At 41.3% G+C, this 23,989-nt stretch overlaps 1 protein-coding gene across 13 annotated transcripts in view; it reads left to right on the top strand.

The window, feature by feature from the left end:
* The window catches only part of SRRM1 (serine and arginine repetitive matrix 1), a 34,697-nt gene extending 11,127 nt beyond the window's left edge, over positions 1-23,570 (top strand). For 3 of the 13 annotated variants that reach the window (XM_030539400.1, XM_030539403.1, XM_030539407.1), the window contains 12 exons: positions 429-629; positions 1,304-1,423; positions 3,554-3,825; positions 5,067-5,147; positions 5,525-5,611; positions 6,608-6,746; positions 7,233-7,274; positions 9,378-9,482; positions 9,945-10,409; positions 11,495-11,687; positions 12,018-12,212; positions 20,559-22,229. In XM_030539400.1, the coding sequence (XP_030395260.1) occupies positions 429-629; positions 1,304-1,423; positions 3,554-3,825; positions 5,067-5,147; positions 5,525-5,611; positions 6,608-6,746; positions 7,233-7,274; positions 9,378-9,482; positions 9,945-10,409; positions 11,495-11,687; positions 12,018-12,212; positions 20,559-21,944 (3,286 nt within the window). In that variant the 3' untranslated portion in view covers positions 21,945-22,229. Of the gene's footprint in view, positions 1-428; positions 630-1,303; positions 1,424-3,553; positions 3,826-5,066; positions 5,148-5,524; positions 5,612-6,607; positions 6,747-7,232; positions 7,275-9,377; positions 9,483-9,944; positions 10,410-11,494; positions 11,688-12,017; positions 12,213-20,558; positions 22,230-22,606 lie in introns of those variants that run through there. The other 10 variants (XM_030539409.1, XM_030539410.1, XM_030539404.1 and 7 more) reach the window with 7 other exon arrangements.
* Positions 23,571-23,989: the final 419 nt, after the last annotated feature.

The following is a 23,989-nucleotide window of genomic DNA, read 5'->3' on the forward strand; positions in this document are numbered from 1 at the left end:
ACCTTCAGCTTCTAACTTCAGACTGGATAAAGGCAGAACACTTCCTAAAGTACTGATTCTGGAATTGGACAGCCTCAGCATTATCTTAAATAATGGCAGTCTGGAACATTTGACAAATCAGTTTTTCACTGATCCTACTTGATTAATAATTTCCACTGTTCTGCATCGTCAGGTCAATCTATGGAAAGTTAACATGGGACCTATTCAGTATACTTTTAATAATCTGTTACAGGAAGTTGAAGACCTAAATCTTTTGACCATGAGTAGAATTTTAATAGGATTTGGAGCTATGAACACCTTAATTAGATGTTACTCCCCACAATCTTTTTTTAGTGAGAGCACTGTCATAGGTTCTTTCTAAAATATAATCTAGGTAGCTGCAGATGGGAGATGTTTATATTTTAAGTTTGTTTTTTTTATTTCAACAGTGATATCCTGAAAGTTCCCAAACCTGAACCTGTACCAGATACTAAAGAAATTTCTCCAGAACGAAATTCAAAGAAAGAGAGAGAGAAAGAAAAAGAGAAGACTCGTCAAAGATCACAATCCCGTTCCAAATCAAGGTCAAGGTCTCGCTCACATTCCCCTTCTCATTCTAGACCAAGAAGACGTCATAGATCACGGTCAAGGTAAGAAGATGAGATTTTACTTTGTCTTGAGGATAAAGGCCAGGAACTGAATGATCTGCTCTGAAGTGCCATTCCAAGCCATAAAACACTCAATTAGCTGTGTACATTAGAAATTCTGAAAAAAATAACTAATTATATGATGTGAGATAAAGGCCAAGGCATTAATACCACTCTGTATAGTAATAATTCTCCTCAGCCAGAGATGAGTCGACAGTGGATTAGGCCGAGTAAGAGGGAGGGGAGAAGAAGAGTGAAAAACACGACCTAAGCATGTTCCCCAGTTTTCATCTTCCACCTCATCTGGGGACAATGCTGGATATGAATGGCAGTTGGGTTGGGAGAAGTTACTGAATCCTGAATATGGTATTTGGCAGCTCCAGGTGATACCCCCCCAACCTCCTTTAAGAGCTAGGTTTGGTCCTGAAAACACTTAGAATTTAGGTTTAATCCTCTTTTTGTGTGTGGATTAGTGCAGAGGTTTTGGTTGATTTGAAATCGTTTGCTTGTAGCTTAATGGTAATACATTCCAGTACAACAGAAATGCCGATGTAGTGTGATATACTTGCGACAAAGCAGCTTTTCACTTGGTTTCTGGTGACTAAATCTACCTCCATCCTGTGAAATTTAGGAGGTCGCTGTTCATTCTTCAAATTTTCATTGATTGATTGTGACAGGTCTTACTCCCCTAGAAGGCGACCAAGCCCAAGACGACGACCATCTCCTAGAAGGAGGAGTCCTTCAAGGCGCATGCCTCCCCCACCCAGACACAGAAGAAGTAGATCCCCTGTGAGGCGGTAAGATTCCTTTTTGGTAAATATGAAACTGCTGATATTTGAAAGACACATCACAAGGTTTTAAAAACTTTTTTAGTTTACTTGAAAAATAGTTATGAAGAGTGATTATAGTATCAAAGATAACTTAACTGCAGGTGACTCTGATAGTGTATGGTATACAAACTAAGGGCAGGTCTGCAGTACAGCGGGGATTGATGCTTTGAGATTGATCCACTGGTGGTCGATTTAGCAGGTCTAATAAAGATCCACCAAATTGACTGCAGCTTACGCTCCAGTCGACCCCTGTACTCTACCCCTGATAAGAAGAGTAAGGTAAGTCGACAGCAGATGTTCTCCTGTCGACCCCTCTCCCCCCCACGGTGTAGACCCTGTGGTAACTAGACCTAACATGTGTCTACTCCAACTACGTTATTGATGTAGCTGGAATTGCAGAGCGTGGGTCGACTTACCATGGCAGTGTAGACATAGCCTAAGTGATTTAAAAGTTGCTCTGTCTTGGTTCATACCTATGTCCCTTAAGAGCAGGGAAACAAAGCCCTTTGGATTGGTGGGAGTATTGCAGTATTACTTAACGCTTTCTTTTTGAAGCTAATAACTTCTGTTCTAGAATCAGGTGTCTGATACAGTATCAAAAGGTCATAAATTGTTTTGAAGTACCTCTAATGGATGTTTTCTAACATTCGTAAATGGTGATGGTTTCTGTTAACTGCTCAATTTGTTATTCTAATACTTTCTTTAGTGGATAGGGGTGGCATTGGTTATGTCATGACTTTACAAATTAAGACTGGCTTTTTAAACTTTGTTTTAGAAGTCTGCCCTGTGGTGGTGGTTTTTGCTTGGGGACTTACAACTTTGCCATCATTTAAACAATTTTGGTGGCAGAGGAGCAAGTTGTTCCTGCTACTTTGCATGTCAGAGACCATCTGACTTCAGTGCACTGTTGAAATAGGAAACTTGGAACAGCTTTCACAAAAAAAGAGGGCTATAATCAGTGGCATAGCCAGGTGGAGGGAACTGGGAGAGCATTTAAAAAAAAAAAAAAAAAAGTGGCACCTCCTGTGACGCTTTTACTGACGGGGTGGTGCTTTTACTCACCCGGTGGCACTCCGGGTCTTCAGCAGTACCTCGGTGGCGGGACCTTCACTCGCTTCTTGGGTCTGATGCGGCATTTTCTTCAGTGTTGCTGAAGACCTTGGAGCGAGTGAGGGCTCGCTGCTGAAGCGCTGTCGAAGACCCAGAGTGCCGCCAGGTGAGTAAAAGTTAAAAAGGCACCAGGATGCTCCTTCCCTAGCTACGCTACTGGCTATAATTTGGGTGTTTGAGGTTTACTATAACTGAATGGTGTCTTTCTTGAGGTTTATAAAGATTTGTTCATTTTTGAGACAAAATACTGTGAGAAGTGTCAAAAGTGTATTTTGGCAAGATATATTAGAATTCCCTTTTAGCAAATATTTATCTCACTCAAGGTAGGGTTTCTTTTTTCCAGGTTCTCAGGAATTCTGCCGCCAAAGGTGGATTCTGCAGGTACACAATTGCAACAGAACTTACCACAAATTTTGCCGCAGAATTCTAGAGGCCCTCCTTTAAGTTGATAAAGTAAAGAGAAGCTTCAAAATAAATCTTACAAAATATTGATAAGATGTATTCAGAATGGTTACATGCCTGATATTTGTGCAATTTCCAGCCTCTTGGTGTAACATTTTTGTTCATTTCTGCCCACCAGTCTTTAATAGATCCTTTTTGAGGTTCAGTAAACAAGGTGCTGTAGAGTGAAAAATTCTCTTAACCATCTAAATACTGAACGACTCAAAATCTCACACACACACACACACACACACACACACACACAACAGCCAACACCTACAAGCCATTTTCTTGGATCCTTTAGGGTTAATAATATTTTATAATCTAAAACAAAAGGTAACATTTCAGACAAATTGTTCAGTTATAGTTTTGAAAATAATTGAAACATTCATTTGTGTTAGTCTCCTCTTGTATGAAATACTAAAGCATTTGAGGCTAACATGCCAGTTTTTTGGAAGTGCTACTGTATGTGGCTGTATAGATATGCTTGCAGATGAGTGAATTGTGCTTAATCAGACCCAATTAATGTTAACTTTGTATCTGCAGGAGAAGACGGTCATCAGCATCTTTATCTGGAAGTAGCTCTTCCTCCTCCTCTTCACGCTCTCGATCACCGCCAAAAAAACCACCTAAAAGAATTGTATCCAGTCCTCCTCGCAAAACAAGGAAACTGTCTCCTTCTGCAAGCCCTCCTAGACGGAGGCACAGGCCTTCCCCACCAGCAAGTCCACCTCCAAAGCCACGCAGATCTCCAACTCCTCAGCAGTCAAATCGTGGAAGAAAAGTCCGTGGCTCTATTTCTCCAGGCAGAGCCTCAGGTATAGTCAGCTGAATGTGTGCTTCCCCCAATCGCTTTATCTATTTGAACCTTTACAGTCTTATAGTTATGTACTCTTTGCTAGCTAACGGGAGGACTGCGTCGAAACTTTTGCCTTTTCAAAGTACAGAAGTTGTTGAATACACATTTTATTGAACCTGGTCTGAAACATTAGCAATATAGAGATTCATAGTATAAAACACTTAAATGTCAGCAACAAAAAATAAAGATTATAGTGGTAGACATTTAAAAAAAAAAAAAAAACATAGTGCTGAGTTGACCTCCCTGCAATATTTCATTGTAGAACAGGAAGATCTTAGTTATGAAATCTAATACTTTAAGGCAAACACTTACTGGTAACAACTGGTGTAAGAATTTATTTCTGCAATGTTTTGAGACTTGTTTCTGAATTAGTTTATTTCCAACTCTGTGAAGACCTACATGTGATTCTTGTGTGTGTTTGAGGCAGTAGGCAAAGTTTTTAATTTTGTCACTGCATATTTCTCTTGCACTCAGTTTTACTGAAATCACTTTAAAGAGTCAAGCTGCAGTTTTCTCTTTTCAAGTGGTTGTGGTATCAAATTTCTATTCTAGAGGGCTGGTACAATTGTGAATTGGGATATCAAACAGTTTTCAAACATAGGAAAAAATTTAGGCAGTTAAAATATAATTCAAATTAAGTACATCTCCAACTGTAGTCAGCCCTGAACTTTAGTCTCTGGTTTTTAATATTGAAATTTTCAATAAATCATACATTGTATGCTCATCTTTTTTTTCTATAACTACATTTCAGTTGTATCATAGTTGAATTGAATAGTTTATTAAAATTTTATTAAATAAAATGTCTGGTACTGGCTTTTCAGTAAACCTGTACCTGCATGGAATTAGTAGGAATTAAATTACCCCATAATTTTAACACTGTATTTTTTGTAACCTTGTGCAGTTAGGAAAAAAATAAATCAAAATTTCTACTCAGTTTACATACTATAATTTCAAAGTAAAAGTATACCAGCCAAATGTTATCTAAAAGTGCAACATTCTTTTCTGTATAGAAAAATATGCTAGGAAGCTGAAGTCTAAAAAGTATACTACACAAATTCATATGAAGATGTAAACTGACATCATTCATGAAAAGCTTTTCACTTATTTTGTATCAATAACCATGTGTGCAAGATCATATTAAATTTCATTTAAAATCATATTAAACTTTTTCTTAATTTGTCTAACTTTTTTGTCTTTTAGCACCTAAACATAAGAGTATTGAGAAAAGAGAGTCTCCCTCACCAGCGCCAAAACCTAGAAAAGTAGAATTGTCTGAATCAGGTAAGTTTATTGTTTACAATGGCTTTCCTTTAAATGGTATGAAAACAAACAAGGCACACTCTTCTCCAGTGTGTTTCTTGAGATCCAGTGGCTTTGATAGCAGTATTGGAGGTATGGTTTTTAGAGAAATGTGCATAGGGAACGTAAAGCATCCCACTCACGTTAACTCTCCCTTATGCTTCTTTGAAAACCCTAGCCAAAATGCACACTCCAAAGAAAGGATGCCTTTAAAGATGTAGCACAAAAAAATTAAACACCTGATCAATTTTAACAACACTGCTTCACAAACAAAAACTGTCTTTGTGAATAAAGAAACATAAAATGACTGCAGATACAAAATAAAAATTAAATGTTCCTTTATTGTGCATATCTTTCAGAAGAAGACAAAGGTGGCAAAATGGCTGCAGCAGATTCTGTGCAACAGAGACGTCAGTACAGAAGGCAAAACCAGCAGTCTTCATCTGGTACAGTAATATTTTTGTAATTCTAATAAGATATTTAAGTAAAATAATTGTTTACAAAAGTAGCCAATATGCTACTGCTAAACTCAAATTGTGCTTAGTTTTACACGTTTCATTGATGTATGCTACAATATTGCAAAATTAATCACACTTACCATAATGAAAATCTTTTATTCACTGATCAAAAAGTGCTCCAGGGGAGCCAACAAGTAGAATTTTGCATTCTGGGGCATAACTAGCTAGCCCAGAATTGGCAACAGATTTCATAGGAGCTGAAAAGAATGTTACAACATTCCTCTTCTCCTTACCAGTGCCTCTTTGCCTGTAGATTACTTGGAATATTTCTGTACATACTAAGTTTTGCTTCTGGTTTCACACTTCACTTTGTAAATTATTTTGCTCATCAGAATTGCTTTTGCAGTTCTGTTGCTACATATAATTGATTCGGGGCTTTTATTAATGCTCTTGAAGTCAGTATCTTTCAGTTTGTCCTCTAGCTAATTTTGTTCAGTATTTTGTAGTTGCATATCTAATGCAACATGTACCTGAAATTCAGGCTTTAATACACACAAACTTACACCAATTTAAAGTTGTGGTTTTTTAAGCAATTGTTAAACCAGTTCAAGTTTGTATCTAGACTCTTATTTCTGTTTAAGAAATAATCCACTCTTAAACAGAAGTAAGCATCTACACACAAACATGGACAAGTGTAACAGTTGCGTCAGAAACAAACTTTTAGTTAAACTGGTTTAGTTGTGTGTAAGCAAAGCTTAAAGTTGCTTCACATGTTAGAAGTTTGTCTTGAAATGTATCTAAACAAGTTGATCTAACTAATCTTGTTAATATGCCTTGACTTACACTCTGTAAATATTTTTAAAAACAGAAATCACAACTTGGCAAAAAGATGCATGAAAACAGAGCAATATGCCTCTCAGTAATTGCACAAGAATACAGTGTGTGTATACCACTTTTCAGTAACTAATTATTTTGTATTTATAGACTCTGGTTCATCCTCTTCCTCTGAAGAGGAACGACCAAAAAGATCAAATGTGAAGAATGGTGAAGTGGGTAGGCGCAGACGACACTCGCATAGTCCATCACCTTCTCCACGGAAACGACAAAAGGACTCTTCCCCTCGGTAATTACTTTCTTCAGCTCAGCACAACTGATGTATTTAACAGTGACAAAATATATAATTTACAAATGGACTAACTTCTCATCTCTTGATTTGCATTACATTATTGCCTACAGGCCCCCAGCAGAATCAGTTGGGATTACCCTTGTCCAAGTGCTAAACAAATGCCATAGAAGATGGTCTGTGCACCAAAATTTAGATTTTAGAGGTGAAAGTGAACAACTTGATACCAGCACTATATATATATTTTTTAATTATTATTACTGGACCTGATCCAAATTCTGTTGGGGCTTTGGGACCAGGCCCTTACAGTTTATAACAGAAGGGTTTGGTTTTTTTTTTTCAAGCTAATGCAAGGAGATTAATTTGACTTCTGCTCAGATGCTGAGAATTACTTTATGAATCTTATGCAAACATGTTCGTCTTTACATCAAGTAAAACTTTGGCAAATGGGATTTTTTACTTTGTTTTTCTCTCCACTGCTGTCAGGATGCAGATTGGAAAGAGGTGGCAATCACCAATGATTAAAAGGTTGGTTAGAAATTAATCCGTTAATTAAGATTAAATTTAAAGTTCCTCTAGAAACACTATACTTTTGTAGTAGATTGTGAGCGTGGGTGCCCCTTCTTCTGCTTCACCCACACAGAAGACAATTCAGATAGCAAGATAATGGGACAAGAAATCCAAATTGTTCATTGCCTTTTTTCTTCCAACAGTGAAATTGTTTCAGTTCTGCCTTATGTCCATAGATAATGACAGTTTGGGTAACTGGTTAAAATAAAAACCTGATATTGTACCTTAAAAGCTTAACTGCATTACTGTATACAACATTTATCAAAGTTTTGCTTTCCAGGTAAGGTTTTTCTTGAGTGGTTTTTATTTCTCAAAATATAATTCTGAAACAGAGATGAGCAGTATGTGAAGATATTTCACATTACCACCAGCTGTTTTTGTGGTAGGAAAATAAAATGGGCTAATGGGGGAACTCGGTGTTCAAAAATCAAGCTATTTAACTCCTCAAATACCAAGAGGAGATGGAGGTTCTAAAATTCCTGTTCTGTCATCTGTCCTTCTTACATGCATATTCACTGTGTGTCCTGAAACAATTTGATTTAGTAGTGGGACTGAAGTTAACAGCTCCTGCAAACTTCACAGGCTGAATGCTTCATCATTTTGTCACAGATCTTACCTTTCATAGGTAGCTTTTTAGGCAGTTCTTTTGACACTTGATTTTAGACTGAGCTTACTATAATGCAGAAAGCTAGTGATGACTTGTCAAAGACATGGCCAGAATAGCAGATTCTGTCATGGTCTCTGCCACTAGACTGCCCATTGAAGTCAGCTGAAAACAAGAGTAGGTGCCTCACTACTGTTAGGAAAAGTTCTAATTTTAAACTTAAGAGGCTGGATCTATAAGATTAATCATTCAGATTTATAGATTATTCACACCAGTCATTAATGAGTAAAACCTAACCAGAACATAGGTGCCACTTATGATTTGCAAAATTTGAGCCAGATGAAATGTGACTAACTTTCTCAAACTTTGAGCACATTTGTTACTGAATTTGTCAGTCTTCAAGAAGTGGCATATAACAATTGTTTTACTTGAATTTCAGGACAGCATACTTTACTTTACAAAAGAATAAATTCAGATAAGTCCTATATCACTGTGTAACACATTTTCTCCTAGTCTGTTACCTTATACATTTAATATGAAAACTATTGTTGCTGAATATTTTTAGTGGGTCTTACTGTGTTGTTTGAAGATGACTTGGTATTCTTTCAGCTCACACAATCGTGTTTAGCTCTTGGGGAACAATCTTTAGCTGCAAATATCTAGTTTCTTGCCATGGAAAATTTTAAGAAGGCTATTTGGAATTAAATATTAATTAGCTGACTGTTTCTATTGACTTAAAGTTCAGGGCAGCCTTTAAAAAGCAAAAAAAAGATATTTAATCTTTTGTCACTAAGTTTTGAACATTGTCACGAAAAAGCCGCTTTTTTTTTCTCTCAGAATTTAAACCTGTTGAGCTTTTTAGAAGTTATGGGGAAATGCATTGGGTCCAGATTTCCCCGTATAAGTTAACTGAAAAATTTTGTCCTAAGTAGGAGTTTTGTCTGGACCCCTTGTGCTCTGAATATTTTAAATGCAGTATAGCAGTATCTTAGCACCAACTTTGGTTTTCTTAGCCTGTGCTCTCGCTGAAGTGTTAAAATCTACCAGTGGTAAAGAATAAGTCTGCTTAGAATCAATTTCTGTTTGTCTACCTGAAATCTCTGAAGTTGGCAGCCATTAAGATATATCCCCACTAGGATGATAAATATCTTCTTGGTCTAGTGAGCTTTAAGAATTTCTTTTCTTTGGAAAACTGAGCTGTGGTAAGGTTGAAAACTCCTTATAGCTTCTATATCCCATACTCTCAGAGAAAACAAACTTTGCTATATCTTTTCTGTCTCTTGACTTAATCGCTGTCTGATAGCAATTTTATCTAATGGAATCTCATTTGGAAGACAAGTATCTGAACCGGCTTAGCTTTCTGTAGTGGAGATGACATGGCAGAAAAAAAATTAATCATTTGGCATGAGTGTTTTTTTTTTTTTTTTTAAATAAAGCAACTCTTCTGTTTCCTCTAGTAGGAGGAGGAGGAGTCCATCACCACCACCTGCCAGAAGACGGCGCTCTCCTTCTCCTGCACCTCCTCCAAGGCGGCGCAGATCACCTTCATTGCCTCGCCGAAGGTAACTGTTTTATTCTGTTGCTTTTTATTAATCCCTAAGGGCAGTTCTACAAATCACGAGTTGTAACACTGTCCAATAAAAAGCAAATGTCATGATTAATGAAACTGATGGCCTTTGCTAATAAGTCTCTTGTTGGGAAATCGTTTTAAAAAATTAAAATCATAATTTTGTTTTCTGAAATGTTTTCAGTGGGGGATGTGTTCAATTGTTGAACCATTGTAAGTGCCGAGTGTAGCAAGCAATCATTTCACTTATCTAATATTGAAATGGCTATTGGGCAGGGTATACAATAATACTCTGCTGTAGTTCCTTGAGATGCTGTAAAAATTTTAAAAGTGGAACAGATCAATGTAAAATCTTTCCTCTTTGCCAAAGTGCATATCATTAGCCATTGGCAACTAACTAGTGTGAGAACTTTGTCCTGTATACATGACTTCTCAAATTCTTCCGTTGGTTTTGTAGGTCTCCATCACCGCCTCCACGCAGGCGCTCACCTACTCCCAGACGATATTCTCCTCCGATACAGAGACGATACTCTCCTTCACCACCTCCTAAGCGAAGAACAGCAACTCCCCCCCCTCCTCCTCCAAAACGAAGGGCATCACCTTCTCCACAACCCAAGCGCAGAGTCTCACATTCTCCCCCACCAAAACAAAGAAGTTCTCCTGTGGCAAAGAGGCGTTCCCCATCGCTATCTTCCAAGCATAGGAAAGGTTCTCCTTCCAGCAGGTCTAATCGTGAAACCCGATCCCCACTACAAAACAAACGGCATTCACCATCTCCACGGCCTAGAGCTTCACATACCTCTGCAAGTCCACCGCCTCTGCGAAGGGGAACTTCATCTTCACCCAAGCGGAGACAGTCTCCATCTCCAAGCAGTAGACCCATCAGGAGAGTGTCAAGGACCCCGGAACCCAAAAAGACAAAGTAAGGGACTATGGCTATAGGCAAATGGGAATAGATAAAGCAAGCATTTTCACTAAAATTAAAGGGTGTCAGTATTCGGTCTTCATGCCACTCTAGTTCCTGTGGGCCTGTTGACAAGTGAGTGTTAGAGGCACTTCCTGTCATATGAAATTTCGAGGTTGGGAATAGCTTCAGAGGCATTGCAGAGGTTCATCTTGGACAAAGTGATAGTGAGAAGGCGGACTAGAGGCAAACATCAAACACTGAGAGTTGTGAAACCAGAGCAGATTACAAAATAAGACTTCCAAGGGATTTTTAGCTTTGTTTAGAGCCTAGTGAACTGTGTCAAAGTTCACTGTGGAACAGGGCTAACCCAAGACACATTCTTATTAAATGAATATTTGACAAGCTTTTACTATTGGGAGATATCTACCTAAACATCTAGTGAAAGTATGTCAGTGCTGGCTTAATCAGTTCTTTCAGGAAAGGTAGGTAGCTGAATGCAATATCCTGTCTGAACTGGTGATAAAACAGTAGCTGTGCATGTTGAATTTTTATCAGGTGTGAAGAGAAGACAGCCACTCATGAACAGGAGAACACTATTGTCTGTGCAAGATACTAATCTGTAGTAAACCTATGGTATCTTTTTTTAGCTTGCCAATCTGCAGTGCTTAGTTAGATCTTGGATTTTCCTTTTACTGTCACTCTTTTGAAGAATTCCAGTCTAAATGTATAGAATGTAGCTCCATAGTAAAGGGATTAATAGGAACAGATTTGTAGATCAGCAGTAACTCTAAGAGTACGTCTGCAATGGAGTTAAACACCAGTGGCTGGCCTATGTCAGCTGACTCAGGCTAAGGGGCTGTTTAATTGCAATGTAGACATTTGGGCTGGAGTCCGGGCTCTGGGACTGTGAGCCTAGATATCTATACCTCAGTTAAACAGCCCCTTAGCCAGAGTCAGGCCATACACTGGTGTCTAATTACAGTGTAGACTTAGGCTGTGTGACCATGGTTAGTTACATAATAATTGTTAGTTAAGTTACCTTGTTTGCACGTACTGTATAAGGCACAAGGAGTCCTAAATGTTAATCTTTTATTTTTAAGGGCTTCCACACCAAGTCCACAGTCTGTGAGAAGGGTGTCTTCATCCAGGTCTGCATCAGGATCGCCTGAGCCGGCACCTAAGAAACACCAAGCCCCTCCATCCCCTACTCGGTCTCAATCCCCCTCCACTAACTGGTCGCCACCACATGTGAAAAAGGCTCAAAGTCCTACGCAGAGTCCATCCCCTGCAAGGGTATGTTTTCTAATCCAAGTGGTGCTTAATTGGAATATACCTACAGAACTTTCATCATGTGGCATATTGGTCTTACCTAGTTTTGCTTATGATGATCAAACAATTCTAGCTCATTTACTAGTGTATTTAAATGTAATTCCTTTTAAATGATGGGATGGCAATAGCTGCTCCATAGGCAAACACACACACTGGTTATTCAGCAAACATGCTTAACATCCAGGCCACGTGATCTTTGTAAGGAGAGAGGGTTTATTTGTGCGTCATCATCCTATACACAAATCTGGCATACGTATCTCCAACTGTGAAATAAGGAATTTCTTTTCATTACAGAATTCTGACCAGGAAGGTGGCGGGAAGAAAAAGAAGAAGAAGAAGGATAAGAAGCATAAAAAGGACAAAAAGCACAAGAAACACAAAAAACATAAGAAAGAGAAGGCTGCAGCTGCTGCAGCAGCTGCTGCTGTTACTTCAGCTGCCACTTCATCAGCCCAGGAAGACCCAGAAGCAGAGACAGAGCTCAAAAAGGTTGGCTAAATAAATCTGATTTCAAAAGCCAAAGAGTGAAATGAAATAACATATTTACAAGTGTAATTGATACTAATCTATGATTTCGAAAATATCTCTTCTAATGCCAATTTCTTTGAAGGCAGGGCTTGAATTATGCTACAACTGGGTAAATTATAAAATTTAGTTCAAGTTGCTTCTGCATGTTCCCTTTTTGGGATGGCAGAGGCCAGTGGAATAACTCCAGTTACAGGTTAGTTACCTCAGTTTCTCTTCCTTTCCATCGTCCCCCTCCCAAGAATAAGTTCCATTTTCTGCTTCTGAGAGGCTATTAATGAGCATTGTCTACATTGCCTTTCCATTTCTACAAAGCGGTAAATAGGTAACACTTTTGAGCAACAGTGTTTTAAAAAAAAAAAAGGCCACTCTGTACAGTGAAATACATCCATGACAAGCTAACATCAAGCTTTCATTTTATTTTAATTGTAACTATTAAATTGGATTATATTTTTTTAAAGTGAAATATACAAAGAACTAAAAATCTACAGACCTATAAAGATTTTTCCATTAATGCTTTTACAACAGTATTCACTACAATTATAAATATTTCATGCCAAGTTTGCAACCCAGGTTTTGAAGTACTAAAATCCTGAATGCAGGATTGACTTGTCCACAGTGAGAGAAAAATGGAAAGTACACACATGGCATAAGTAGTGGGTATTTATAATTTTTTGTTTCAGCAACCTGACATGTTAAGTTTGTATACTTACAATATGATTTTAAATTTGAATGTCCCTTTAAAAAATCCACACCAAATAGCAAATCTCATGGGGCAAATGAAATTGTATTTTTGCTAAAAATCTATTTTGTTGTATTTCAGCCTTCTGTATGATTTGACTGCTTGTTAGTTGTAGGCAGAAAACTAGAGACATTCTGTGCTATATTTGTATGAAGTTTATAGTAGAAATGATACCCAAGTGAAAAGTGTATATAACCTAAGTACAATTTCTAATGTATAAAACCTCTGCTTTTGACATTTCTGAATGATCATCTCTAGTTCTTCCAAGTATATGTACCTTTTGGTACTCCACTATAGGAGGTGTATGTGCCTGCGCGCTCTTGATTGGAGATTGCAAAGTGGTGCTCATGGTCCTGTGCGGAACAACACTTTCTTCTGCTCTGAACTAGGGGATATAGACAGGTGTGAACCCACCACCACTGAGTTCCTTCTCAGTTGCCTGCGGTTTGAGATGGTGTCCCCAAGGAAAGGTTGCTTTACTCATTAGTGAGTGATTACTATCCCCTGCATGTACACTGTGTCGAACACAACCACAATTCCACCCACCTGTAAGAGATCTAACACAAAGTGCTACATCCCATCAAAGGGGATGGAACACTTCCCCTTCTCCCCTAATCCATAACTCCATAGTGGTTTATGCAGCCAATGGAAGGTGCCGCAAGCTCAGTTTAGACCCTCTCCAATAGACAAGGAATCCAAGAGTCTGGACTTAACTGGGCAGAAGAGCTGCTCATCAGCTGCTCTTCAGTTTTATGTTGCTAATTATCAGGCCTCGATGGTGAAAGATGCATTTACCATGTATTCAATATTTACACACTTAACTGAATATGTGCCACAAGATCAGAGAGACCAGTTTCAATCCATCATTGCAGGGGGCAGTTGGTCACAAAAACCTCCCTCCAAGCTGCCCTAGATGCTGCCAACACAGTGTTGAGATCCATGGCAGTGATCATGAGAAGAGTATCCTAGTTCCAGCCCTTAGGTCCTCCAAGACAAGTACAGTCCACAGTCAAGGATCTCCCCTTTGAAGGACCCAAGTTCTTCAGTGATCATATGGACTCCTCTCTCCACACTCTCAGGGATTTCAGGGCTACGCTGCATTCACTGGGATTCTCTACGTGCCTGCAATAAAAAAACAACTTAGTTTATGCAGCCTGCCCAGAGATCCAGGCCATTCCAGTACCATCAGCAGTCCACCTTCCCTGCGTCTGAGGAGGCCTTCAGGAGAAGGAGCAAGCTGAGAGAGACTACTGACCCCTTCTTCTTAATTGGCTTCCTCCTTCTAAAAAGCACTTTTGAAACCTTGACCGAAGGCATAAATCATTCCATTTCACTGTGTTTCCCCGTTGTGCAATTTCACCCCCCTTTTTTTGGGAGGGGGGAGGGAGAGGGAAGATTGACTGACTGTCCCACTGTTTACCTGCCTGGGAACTCCTTACCTCAGACAAGTGGATACTGGAAGTCCTTAGAGTGGATTACTCTGTCCACATCCACTCTATTCCTCCCCATCCTTCTTCAGGGACCCCTCACACAAAAAGCTCCTAAGGCAAAAGGTTCTGTCCCCCCTCCTTCTGGGACAGTACAGCGGGTTCCAACAGAGTTCATTGGGAAAGGATTCTATTCCAGCTACTTGGTTTCCAAGGGAGATGGAGGGTGGAGACTAATTGTCAACCTCAGGAACTTGAACTGCTATTTTTTTAGCACAACACTTCAGAATGGTGACATTAGTTCCAATTCTCCCACCCTTTGATCCAGAAGACTGGTTTGTTGCCCTTGACCAACAAGACACCTACTTTCATATAGCCATCCACTCATCGCACAAGCATTTCCTGTCCTTTGTAATAGGAACAGACCACTATCAATACGGAGTTCTTCCCTTCAAACTCTCCATATCTCCAAGGGTGTTGAGAAAGGTCCTTTCGGTATTGGCAGCTTCTCCCTGTCCATGGGGATCTCAGTATCCCCAGATTTGGATAACATGTTGATCTGGGTGAATCGTACCACACAGCTACAACAAAGGCATTAAACTTGTTCCAATTGCTAAGATAAACTTCACAGGAACTGTTTTGGACTCTACAGCAGCAAAGCCTACCTTCCCATTGAGAGATTTCACACCCTATCTGGCCCAGTCTCGGTGCTGCAGTTAGGCTCACATATGGCCATGACATACAAGGCCGCTCAGTCAGCGTAATGCTAGAGATGTACATCAAGTGCCAAAACAGAGCAAAAGCCTAGTCCTTGTGCCACATCAGTGGTTGGTCTGTCATGGAGGAAATACCGGCATGTGTATCAAACTGCTGTCAGTTCCAGAATGTTGATCTGAAACGTCAGTTTTTGCAGAGACCATTTGCCCTAAGCTGTATTTCCCTGCAGGTGAACTCCCCATCTTAACAGAAAAGCATCTGTTAAAACTACAGACTTCCTGAGCAAAGGCTTTCTGGCAAGACGGCGAATGGGAGCTCCAATTCTTTTGCAAACCTGGGGTCTACCACAAGTAAATCTCTTCAGCACCCTGACCAGCTCCGCATGTCACCTGTTTTGCTCAGGGGGAGTTTATGGCCTCAGTTCTATGGGAGATGCACTGATATCTCCATGGCCTCATGCCCTACTGTATGCTTTACCCACAGGTACCATTAATCCTCACAACTCTTCTCAAGCTACATATGGAAAGAATGAGCTATTCTTATAGCACCAGCCTGGCCAGGGTGCGGTACTCAAACCTCATCCACCTCTGAGAGGCACCCCTGTGACTTCCTACCACTGAGGACCTATTGAGATAGAACTTGGGGTCCCTCATCCACCCCAACTTTTCCTCTCTGAATCTCGGCATAGCTGCTGAGCGTCTCTCAACTGTGGAATTGACCTGTTTAGATGCAGTTTAGTCAGTTCTTTTGTCCAGCTGAAAGCCCAGTTACCCACAAGACTTATCTCCAGAAGTGGAAATGCTTTCACTCTTGGTGCTTTTTTTTTTCCATCTTCCCAAGCCTTGGAAGTTCTGCTTCTCAAGATAGTGGGCTAGATACTAAAATTAAAAGCCAGAGATCTGTCAGTGAGCTCTTAAGGTACATTTGGCTACTATCGCAGCTTTCCGCTTACCCATCCAGGGGTTCTCGGTTTTTGCCCACTTGTCACAGCCAGATTCCTCAAAGGTCTGTACAATTTGCATCCTCCTGTCTGGCCCCTAACCCTCAGTGGGACCTAACGTTCTAAGGAGACCCCCTTAGAACCGATGGTCACCTGTTCTCTCCTGCACCCCCTCTGTGGGGAATTATCGTGTATTCTAGGCCGAGAATTGTGAAGTCAGTCTGGAAAAATACTGGGACCCTTGCTATAGTCATGTGACTGACTGAACTCGTTACCCTTGCATAGTACAGTAAACAGGGCCTTTTATGGTGCCCACATGTCGGTTGCTTTGTGCATGCTGTGCGCGTGATAATTTGCTTTGGTCCAATTATATGGCTAGTATGTATGATGTTAGCATACGTGATTAATGCTTATGTAACCAGATTTGACTATATAAGGGAGTAGTAGAAAAAATAAAGAAGGAAGATTTTTTACTTGCTTGCAGCTGTGTTGTGTGTGAATTTTCTGTGCTCCGCATGAGATACCACAATTGGTGACCCCGACGTGATCCGATCCGGCAGGACCTGGTCGGTGCGCTCGAGAGAAGAAAAGCGGAGGTGGTGGCTGCGGCAGGAGGTACCGAGGGGATATCGGCTCCTGGTTGTCCGAGAGGGACGTTCGTGAGCTCACAGGTGAGCGGCCACGTATTATAAAAGAAATATGGGTTCTGCATTGTCAGTAGAAGAGAAGACAGTGCACGAATTTCTGTTGCGTACAGCAGAAAGGCAGGGAGAAAAGATTTCTCCTGAACCGCTGTCCCGCTTGCTTAAATGGGGACAACGACGAGGGTTTTTTATCACCCCGAACACCGCCTTTGACAAGACTGTTTTGGAGCGACTTGGATCAGATCTGTGGGTGTCAATCACCCACGGTAATAAGGAGGCTGTCTCCCTTAGTCAGATATGGTGCAAGGCAAAGAAAATAGTGGAGACGCTCGCTGCCGAAGCAGGAGTTCAGGCTGCCGTGGACGAGATTTTCCGACCAAAGAAGGCAGATGAGTCGCCTATGGTGCTGCCCGAGCCACCTGTCGTATTGCCGGTCAGAGCTAAAGAATTTTTTGCAGGGAAGGAAGTAATTATCCCTACCGCACCTGGTTTTGACCCAGATGGGCCTGACATTGATCCTCACACGGTCCCCCTTCCTCCAGATTTGGAGGAATCTTTTGAAAAAATGGACACCGATCGCCCCCCTTTTACTGAATCCACGGAATTTCGGGAGGAAATGAAACGACAAGGACACCAGCTGGAGGAGATGCTGGACAAGTTGTCTCGTATGGCAGGAGAAACTTCCTCTCCTCAATCTCATCTTTTAAAGACTTTGCAGGGCTATGAGAACTATACAGCTCACAAAACTAAACTGCCAGATGATACCTCACATACAGGCGGCGTCACTACCTCCTGTCCCCATTGTGGGCGTTGGGGGTGCAGCATGGGGGGCAAATGTACGGGTCAATTACCAGGTCGTCCTTTGATAACCGAACCTTCAGAACAAGTCAATCCCTCTTTTGCTAAGCCACCGGCGTATTCCTCTGATGCTGCTGGAATGGGCTCGCCTGATCCGGTGCGGCGATGGCATGGACTTATAAAAGAGGCCCATATAGAAGGGGAGTTTATACCCAATGCCTTCCCGGTTATTACGCCAGACTCAAATAACCCTGCCAGGCGACAGTGGGCGCCATTGGATTGGAAGCTCGTCCGTGAGGCGCAAAAGGCCATAATGTCTTATGGCATGAATAATCCATATGTGCAGTCTCTCGTGGAGCAGGTATTTGTTGGACAAGCTATGTGCCCTTACGACTCGTCAAAATTTGCTGACATGCTTTTAACACCCACTCAACATCTGTTGTGGAAAGATAATTGGTTAAAACGTGTGGAACTGGCTATGCTACGTAATGTTGATTTGGATGAAAATAATCCGCTGCGTTTTGCTACTCAGGATATGCTCATGGGAACCGGCGTTTTATGCAGATCCGCAGCGGCAAGCCCGCCTTGATCCTCGAATTTTACAGCAGTCGCAGAGATTGGCCTTGGCCGCCTTTAAAGATGTACCTCAAATGGGTAAGCCGATCCCACCATACGCAAAAATTGTCCAGGATCCCTCGGAGCCTTATTCAACATTCCTTGATCGACTTCGAGAAGCAATAGATCGCTCCCCCAATCTGACGGCCAAAGCAAAAACAGCCATTGGGCTCGATCTTGCTACGCAGAATGCCAATGCCGTTTGTCATCGTATCTTGGCTACCCTGCCAAAAACCGCTTCCTTACCTGAAATGGTGGAGGCCTGTAACAGAGCATCGATATACGAAGAAACTGATAAAGCGGAAATACATGCAAAGGCTCATGCATCCGCGTTGGCAGTGGACCTACGACCTTTGGTGAGACCCAGTAAGCCTTCCCGCCCGTCGGGGGTTTGTTTTGCGTGCGGAAAGCCGGGGCATATGAAAAAGGACTGCCCAAGTAAAAATGTACGGGCGGGAACCGAAAACGCAACAAAGGCTTTTGCAGGAACTTGTAACCGTTGTGACAAGTTTGGACACCGTGCATCCGAGTGCCGATCTCGTTTTAAAAAGGACAGCACGCCGCTTCAGGGAAACGGGATGCGGAGCGCCCGCCGGGGGGGCGCGAAGATACAAGAGTCCCCCAACCCCAAGCCGGTTGTCCAACGTCTGGTCGGAGACTTACAGTGGGTCCGTGGACTTTGTGGCATTTCTAATGAGGATCTTGCTCCCCTTCTTCAACTTCTCAAAGGAGGCCGCGATCCCGCAGAACCTCGCTCCTTGCAATTCCAACATGAAGTTGCCCTTCGCACTATTGCCGATAAGATCACGCTTCGGTATTCCAGCCGTATTCTCCCGGGTTCACCTGTGTCCCTGGCGATACTCTCCAGAGATACCTCCCTGGAAGCGCTACTTTTTCAATGGCTTCCTGACCTACCTGATCCTCTCATCGGTCTCGAATGGATCTTCCCGTCTTCTCAATTTTCCAAGACAGTTACCACTCGATTGGAAGCCATTGCATCGCTTATTGTGACCGCCCGCTCCCGTACAGTTGCAATTACGGGAGCTGATCCTGATGTTATTTATGTGCCTTTTAATGCTTCGTTACTTTCTCACATTTTTGCTAATGATGTTTCTTTCGCTGTTGCCTTGTTATGTTATACTGGTCGTCTTACTAATCATTATCCCTCTCACCACCTTTTATCAGTGACAATTCCCTTGGAAAAGATGGTCATGCGACTATCTTCCCCTATTCAGGGACTTACTGTGTTTACTGATGCCAGTGGCAAAATGGCCCGCGCCGGCCTTTTGTGGTACACTGCCGGTGCCTGGCATCATGAGATGGTAGTCGCTGAGGGATCTTTGCAAGTTCTGGAATTTCAAGCCATTATTCGTGCCTTTGTCAAGTGGCCCACCACCCCTCTTAATATTGTTAGTGATTCTCTTTATGCTGTGGGTGTAACGTGTCGCTTGGAACGTTCTCTTCTGAAACAAGTGCCTAACCCTGTACTGTGGCGGTCCCTTTTGCGACTTTGGCATTTACTTGATGCCTGTTCCTGTCCCTATTTTATTACTCATGTTCGCAGTCACTCTGGTATTGTTGATGGTCTTGCCCAGGGCAACGCCATTGTTGACCAATTGGTTGGTTCAGTTCATGTCCCTGACTCTTTTGCTCAGGCTCGTCTTTCGCATGAATTTTTCCACCAATCTGCTCGTGCCTTAGCCTGACAGTTTAAACTCCCTTTAACTGCTACTCATGCCCTTGTGGCCTCTTGTCCTAGTTGTCAACAGCATGTTCTGCCCCCTTCTCTTGCCTCTGGTGTTAACCCTCGCGGTTTGTCCTCCTTACAGATTTGGCAAACTGACATTACCCTTTTCTCTGAGTTTGGCTCCCTTAAGTATGTTCAAGTTACGGTGGACACCTTTTCAGGATTTTTGTGGGCATCGGCGTTGGCCAGTACCGGTTCCCAGGATGTTATTAAACATTGGCAGGTTTGCTTTGCTGTTATGGGCATTCCCGCGTCCATAAAAACAGACAATGGTGCTGGATATATTTCTCGTCGTACAGCTCGCTTCCTCTCCTTATGGGGAATTTCTCATGTTACCGGTGTCCCTGGCAATTCCACCGGCCAAGCTATTGTGGAACATTCTCATGCCTCCCTAAAGCTTCTTTTATTAAAACAAAAAGGGGGAGTTGCCCCCGATGCTGATCCATTGTCCCGTACACCCCATGCTCGCCTTTCAAAGGCTCTATATGTGCTTAATTAGTTACAGGTAGGAACCCATAATGTCCCACCAGTTATGCGACACATTGCTGGTGTTACGGGCCAAGATTGCCAATTGCCCCGTCCACAGGTCCGATGGTTTAATTATACAGATCAAAAGTGGCAAGGTCCTGTGGATTTATTAACATGGGGAAGGGATTATGCTTGTGTTTCTACTACTACAGGTCCTAGATGGCTGCCCGCAAAGTGGGTTTGACCATGGCTCGTCCGCAGTAACCCAGAGCAACCACCGAGTGACTCGGAGGACGCAAACGAGGACGAAAACATTCCAGATCTTCGTCTTCCCTTTGTCTGAGATCAAGATGTTTTGGACAATTGGGCTATTATGTTTAACCTTAATACCTGCTGCAGGCGTGCCAGATTTAGAACAGCGCTTGCGCTATAATATTTGGGTGCGACTGGCTAATGTGCTTAATCAATCTGAATTCTGTTTGACTGTTGCACCCGATATGCATGGTTTGTTGGGAACATGCCTTGTACCTGTTTGCAAAGCACCTGGGGAAATACCTATAGCAAACACCTCCGGCCTGTGTAACCTGATCGATTGCCATGTGCCTGGTAAAGCGTTCAATAAATCAATGATACAATATACCTCGCTATTAGATTGGGGTACCCCCAGTTATTCTCTCCGCCCGGATGCTGTGCAACTTTATACCCCTTTTGTTGCCAGTCATGCCAATAATACTTGCGCACGCATAGTAAATTGCTCCAATCACCGCCCAACGAAGGGCTGTTTATCTACTGGGCCAGCGCGATGGAACTGTACAACCCTTTTAAATGTTACCAGTAATTATGGTCATATTCCCCTGCCTAGTGGGTGGTTTTTTACCTGTGGGAGTCGTACGTTTAATTACATTCCTGCCAATTTATCTACCACTCAGTGCTGCCTTAGTCGCCTGGTCCCTATAATGCCCTCAAAAACTTTACTTGATCGAACCACTCATTCACGAACTAGACGGCGTGCATCCCCTTTAACCCCTGCATGTAATGGAAATGTAACCTTGCTTAGCCAGGCTGAATATATTTCTTTAGCCGCTTCATTGGTGGGTCTTCCGGGTTTGGCAGTAGGATATGGAAATAATCTGGCCGAACTCGCCTGCCTGTTGGCAAAAACTATTAACACCACATCTAGTGCTATAGGGTTATTGAACCAGGAACAGCAGGAATTAAGGCACGCTGTCCTGGATAACAGAGCCGCTATTGATTTTCTGCTGTTGCAAGAACATTTAGGGTGTGAAGCTGTAAAGGAAATGTGCTGCTTTAATTTGACTGATAATAGTAATCGTATTCAACAGCAAATTGCTATGCTAAAGACTTATGCGCAAAGCATAACGCAAAATGATGGCCCCCTGTGGGATTGGCTTGCAAGCGTTGGTTGGCCCAGTTGGCTTGTGTCATTAGCTCACACACTTGTTATTGTTTTGCTGGGTGTGTTATTAATTCTTTTTATTCCTTGTATAATTCAGTGTATTCAACGCAGCTTGCAGCGCCTTGTGGATTCTGCATTTAATAAAAAGGGGGGAATTGTGGGGAATTATCGTGTATTCTAGGCCGAGAATTGTGAAGTCAGTCTGGAAAAATACTGGGACCCTTGCTATAGTCATGTGACTGACTGAATTCTAGTTACCCTTGCATAGTACAGTAAACAGGGCCTTTTATGGTGCCCACATGTCTGTTGCTTTGTGCATGCTGTGCGCGTGATAATTTGCTTTGGTCCAATTATATGGCTAGTATGTATGATGTTAGCATACATGATTAATGCTTATGTAACCAGATTTGACTATATAAGGGAGTAGTAGAAAAAATAAAGAAGGAAGATTTTTTACTTGCTTGCAGCAGTGTTGTGTGTGAATTTTCTGTGCTCCGCATGAGATACCACACCCCTCCTTTAAAACTTTGTTCCTAGTCACCATTACTTCAGCAACAAGAATGAGAAGCTGGGGGCAGTCATGGCCTACCCATCTTAAACCGCCTTTTTTTTTTTAATAGGGACACCATTTTACTACACCCTTGTGCCTGTTTTCTCCCAAATGTCTCATCAGCATATCACATTAATCAAAAATTTTGCCTTCCTGTACTCTGCCCTTCCAGAAATGTAGCAACTTTGCATCCCACGATTTTACATTTGCCATATTGCAGTATCAGAATGGTTATTACCTGGTCTAGTGCTTCATGCCTGCAGAAATAATCACTTCTGTGTCTTTGTTTTAAGGAGACAGAGAGCGAAGCAGAAGATAACCTGGATGATTTAGAAAAACATCTGCGAGAGAAGGCACTGAGGTCGATGAGGAAGGCACAAGTGTCGCCACCATCTTAGGCTGAAACCTTTGATATAATGTACATTTTATTTGGTTTGTACTCAGAATTCAATTTCAAATTGCTAAAATGTGTTTGAGCTTTAGAATATAACATTCGTTGTAATAATTGCTAGGTTGAGGTTCACCATGTAAAAGGCATGGATTTACATTACAAAAAGCATCCACAGTGTACTAGTGACATTCTTTCATTGAAGTTGACATTATTTCATGTAGAGTGAAACTTTTTAGAAGCAGTAAGATGGGTCAGGGTTTTTAAAAATGACTGGCAACCTCAGTTTCTTTAAAATGTACCAAAACCTGTACAATTTTTTACAAAGTTCTCATTTTTTGTTTTACATTGCTACTAACCTTTGTGATTTATAAGCTTGCCCAGAAATGAAACCACTTCAATTGCAAGGGAAGTACATATGATATTTTAATGCCATAATTGCTCCATTGTTACCTGTCGTTGCCACTAAAGTGAATCCAGAACAGAAATTTAGAATGGTACATAAATGAAAGCATGTCATTTGCCAGGACACTGTGGGTTTATATTGATGTAATAAGTTGATTTGGAACACTGGAATTTCATTTGTATTTTTTGTTTTTTTTTAAAAGGGCAGTTTCCTTATCAGCAGTCCCAGAGAAGTTCCACACTTACATAAATTTTGTTTGTGAAAAGATGTTGTAGCCCCATTCATGATTCTTGTCTGGTTGCGGTTCTTCTTAATGGTATACGAAACTTTCAGAGATGATGTCTTTGAAAGCCTGAAGGACCTGAACTTTGGATATTGTCATGTTTTCACTGTTTTTCTGTTTTTTTAACTAAAGCTATATAAAGCTTGTGGATTAAACAAAATAAATTTCTAAATTTAAAGAGTTGTTGGCTATTATATGAGCACAGTTGTTAAACCTTTTCTTCTTAAACAGGGTAAACAAATAACAGATGTTAAAAACTGATGTCTAAAATGCTGGATTATGCAAAATGAGATTTTTTTGGTTAAAAATGACTATCCCACTGGCAGAAGTAGCCCTGACTTCCTTAATGCAATGGTGTTCCTGATGTGCTGTGCTAGCCTTGCGAAAATACCAGCCCAGGCATAAAATCTACCTGCTAGTTCTTTGCTTTGGAGATTGTTAATGGAAAGTCTTCGGTTGCTTGTCATAATTACTTACTGCAGCAAATAGAATTTTGCAAGGTGCTGCTGTATTGTATGGTTACAAAATGGAGATTTGGCGGAAACTTATTTCATTGCCTTAATTACCATTTGTATAGGAGCATTCAGTTAACCAAATAC

This window comes from Gopherus evgoodei, chromosome 20 (genome assembly GCF_007399415.2).
Source record: "Gopherus evgoodei ecotype Sinaloan lineage chromosome 20, rGopEvg1_v1.p, whole genome shotgun sequence".
NCBI lineage: Eukaryota > Metazoa > Chordata > Testudines > Testudinidae > Gopherus > Gopherus evgoodei.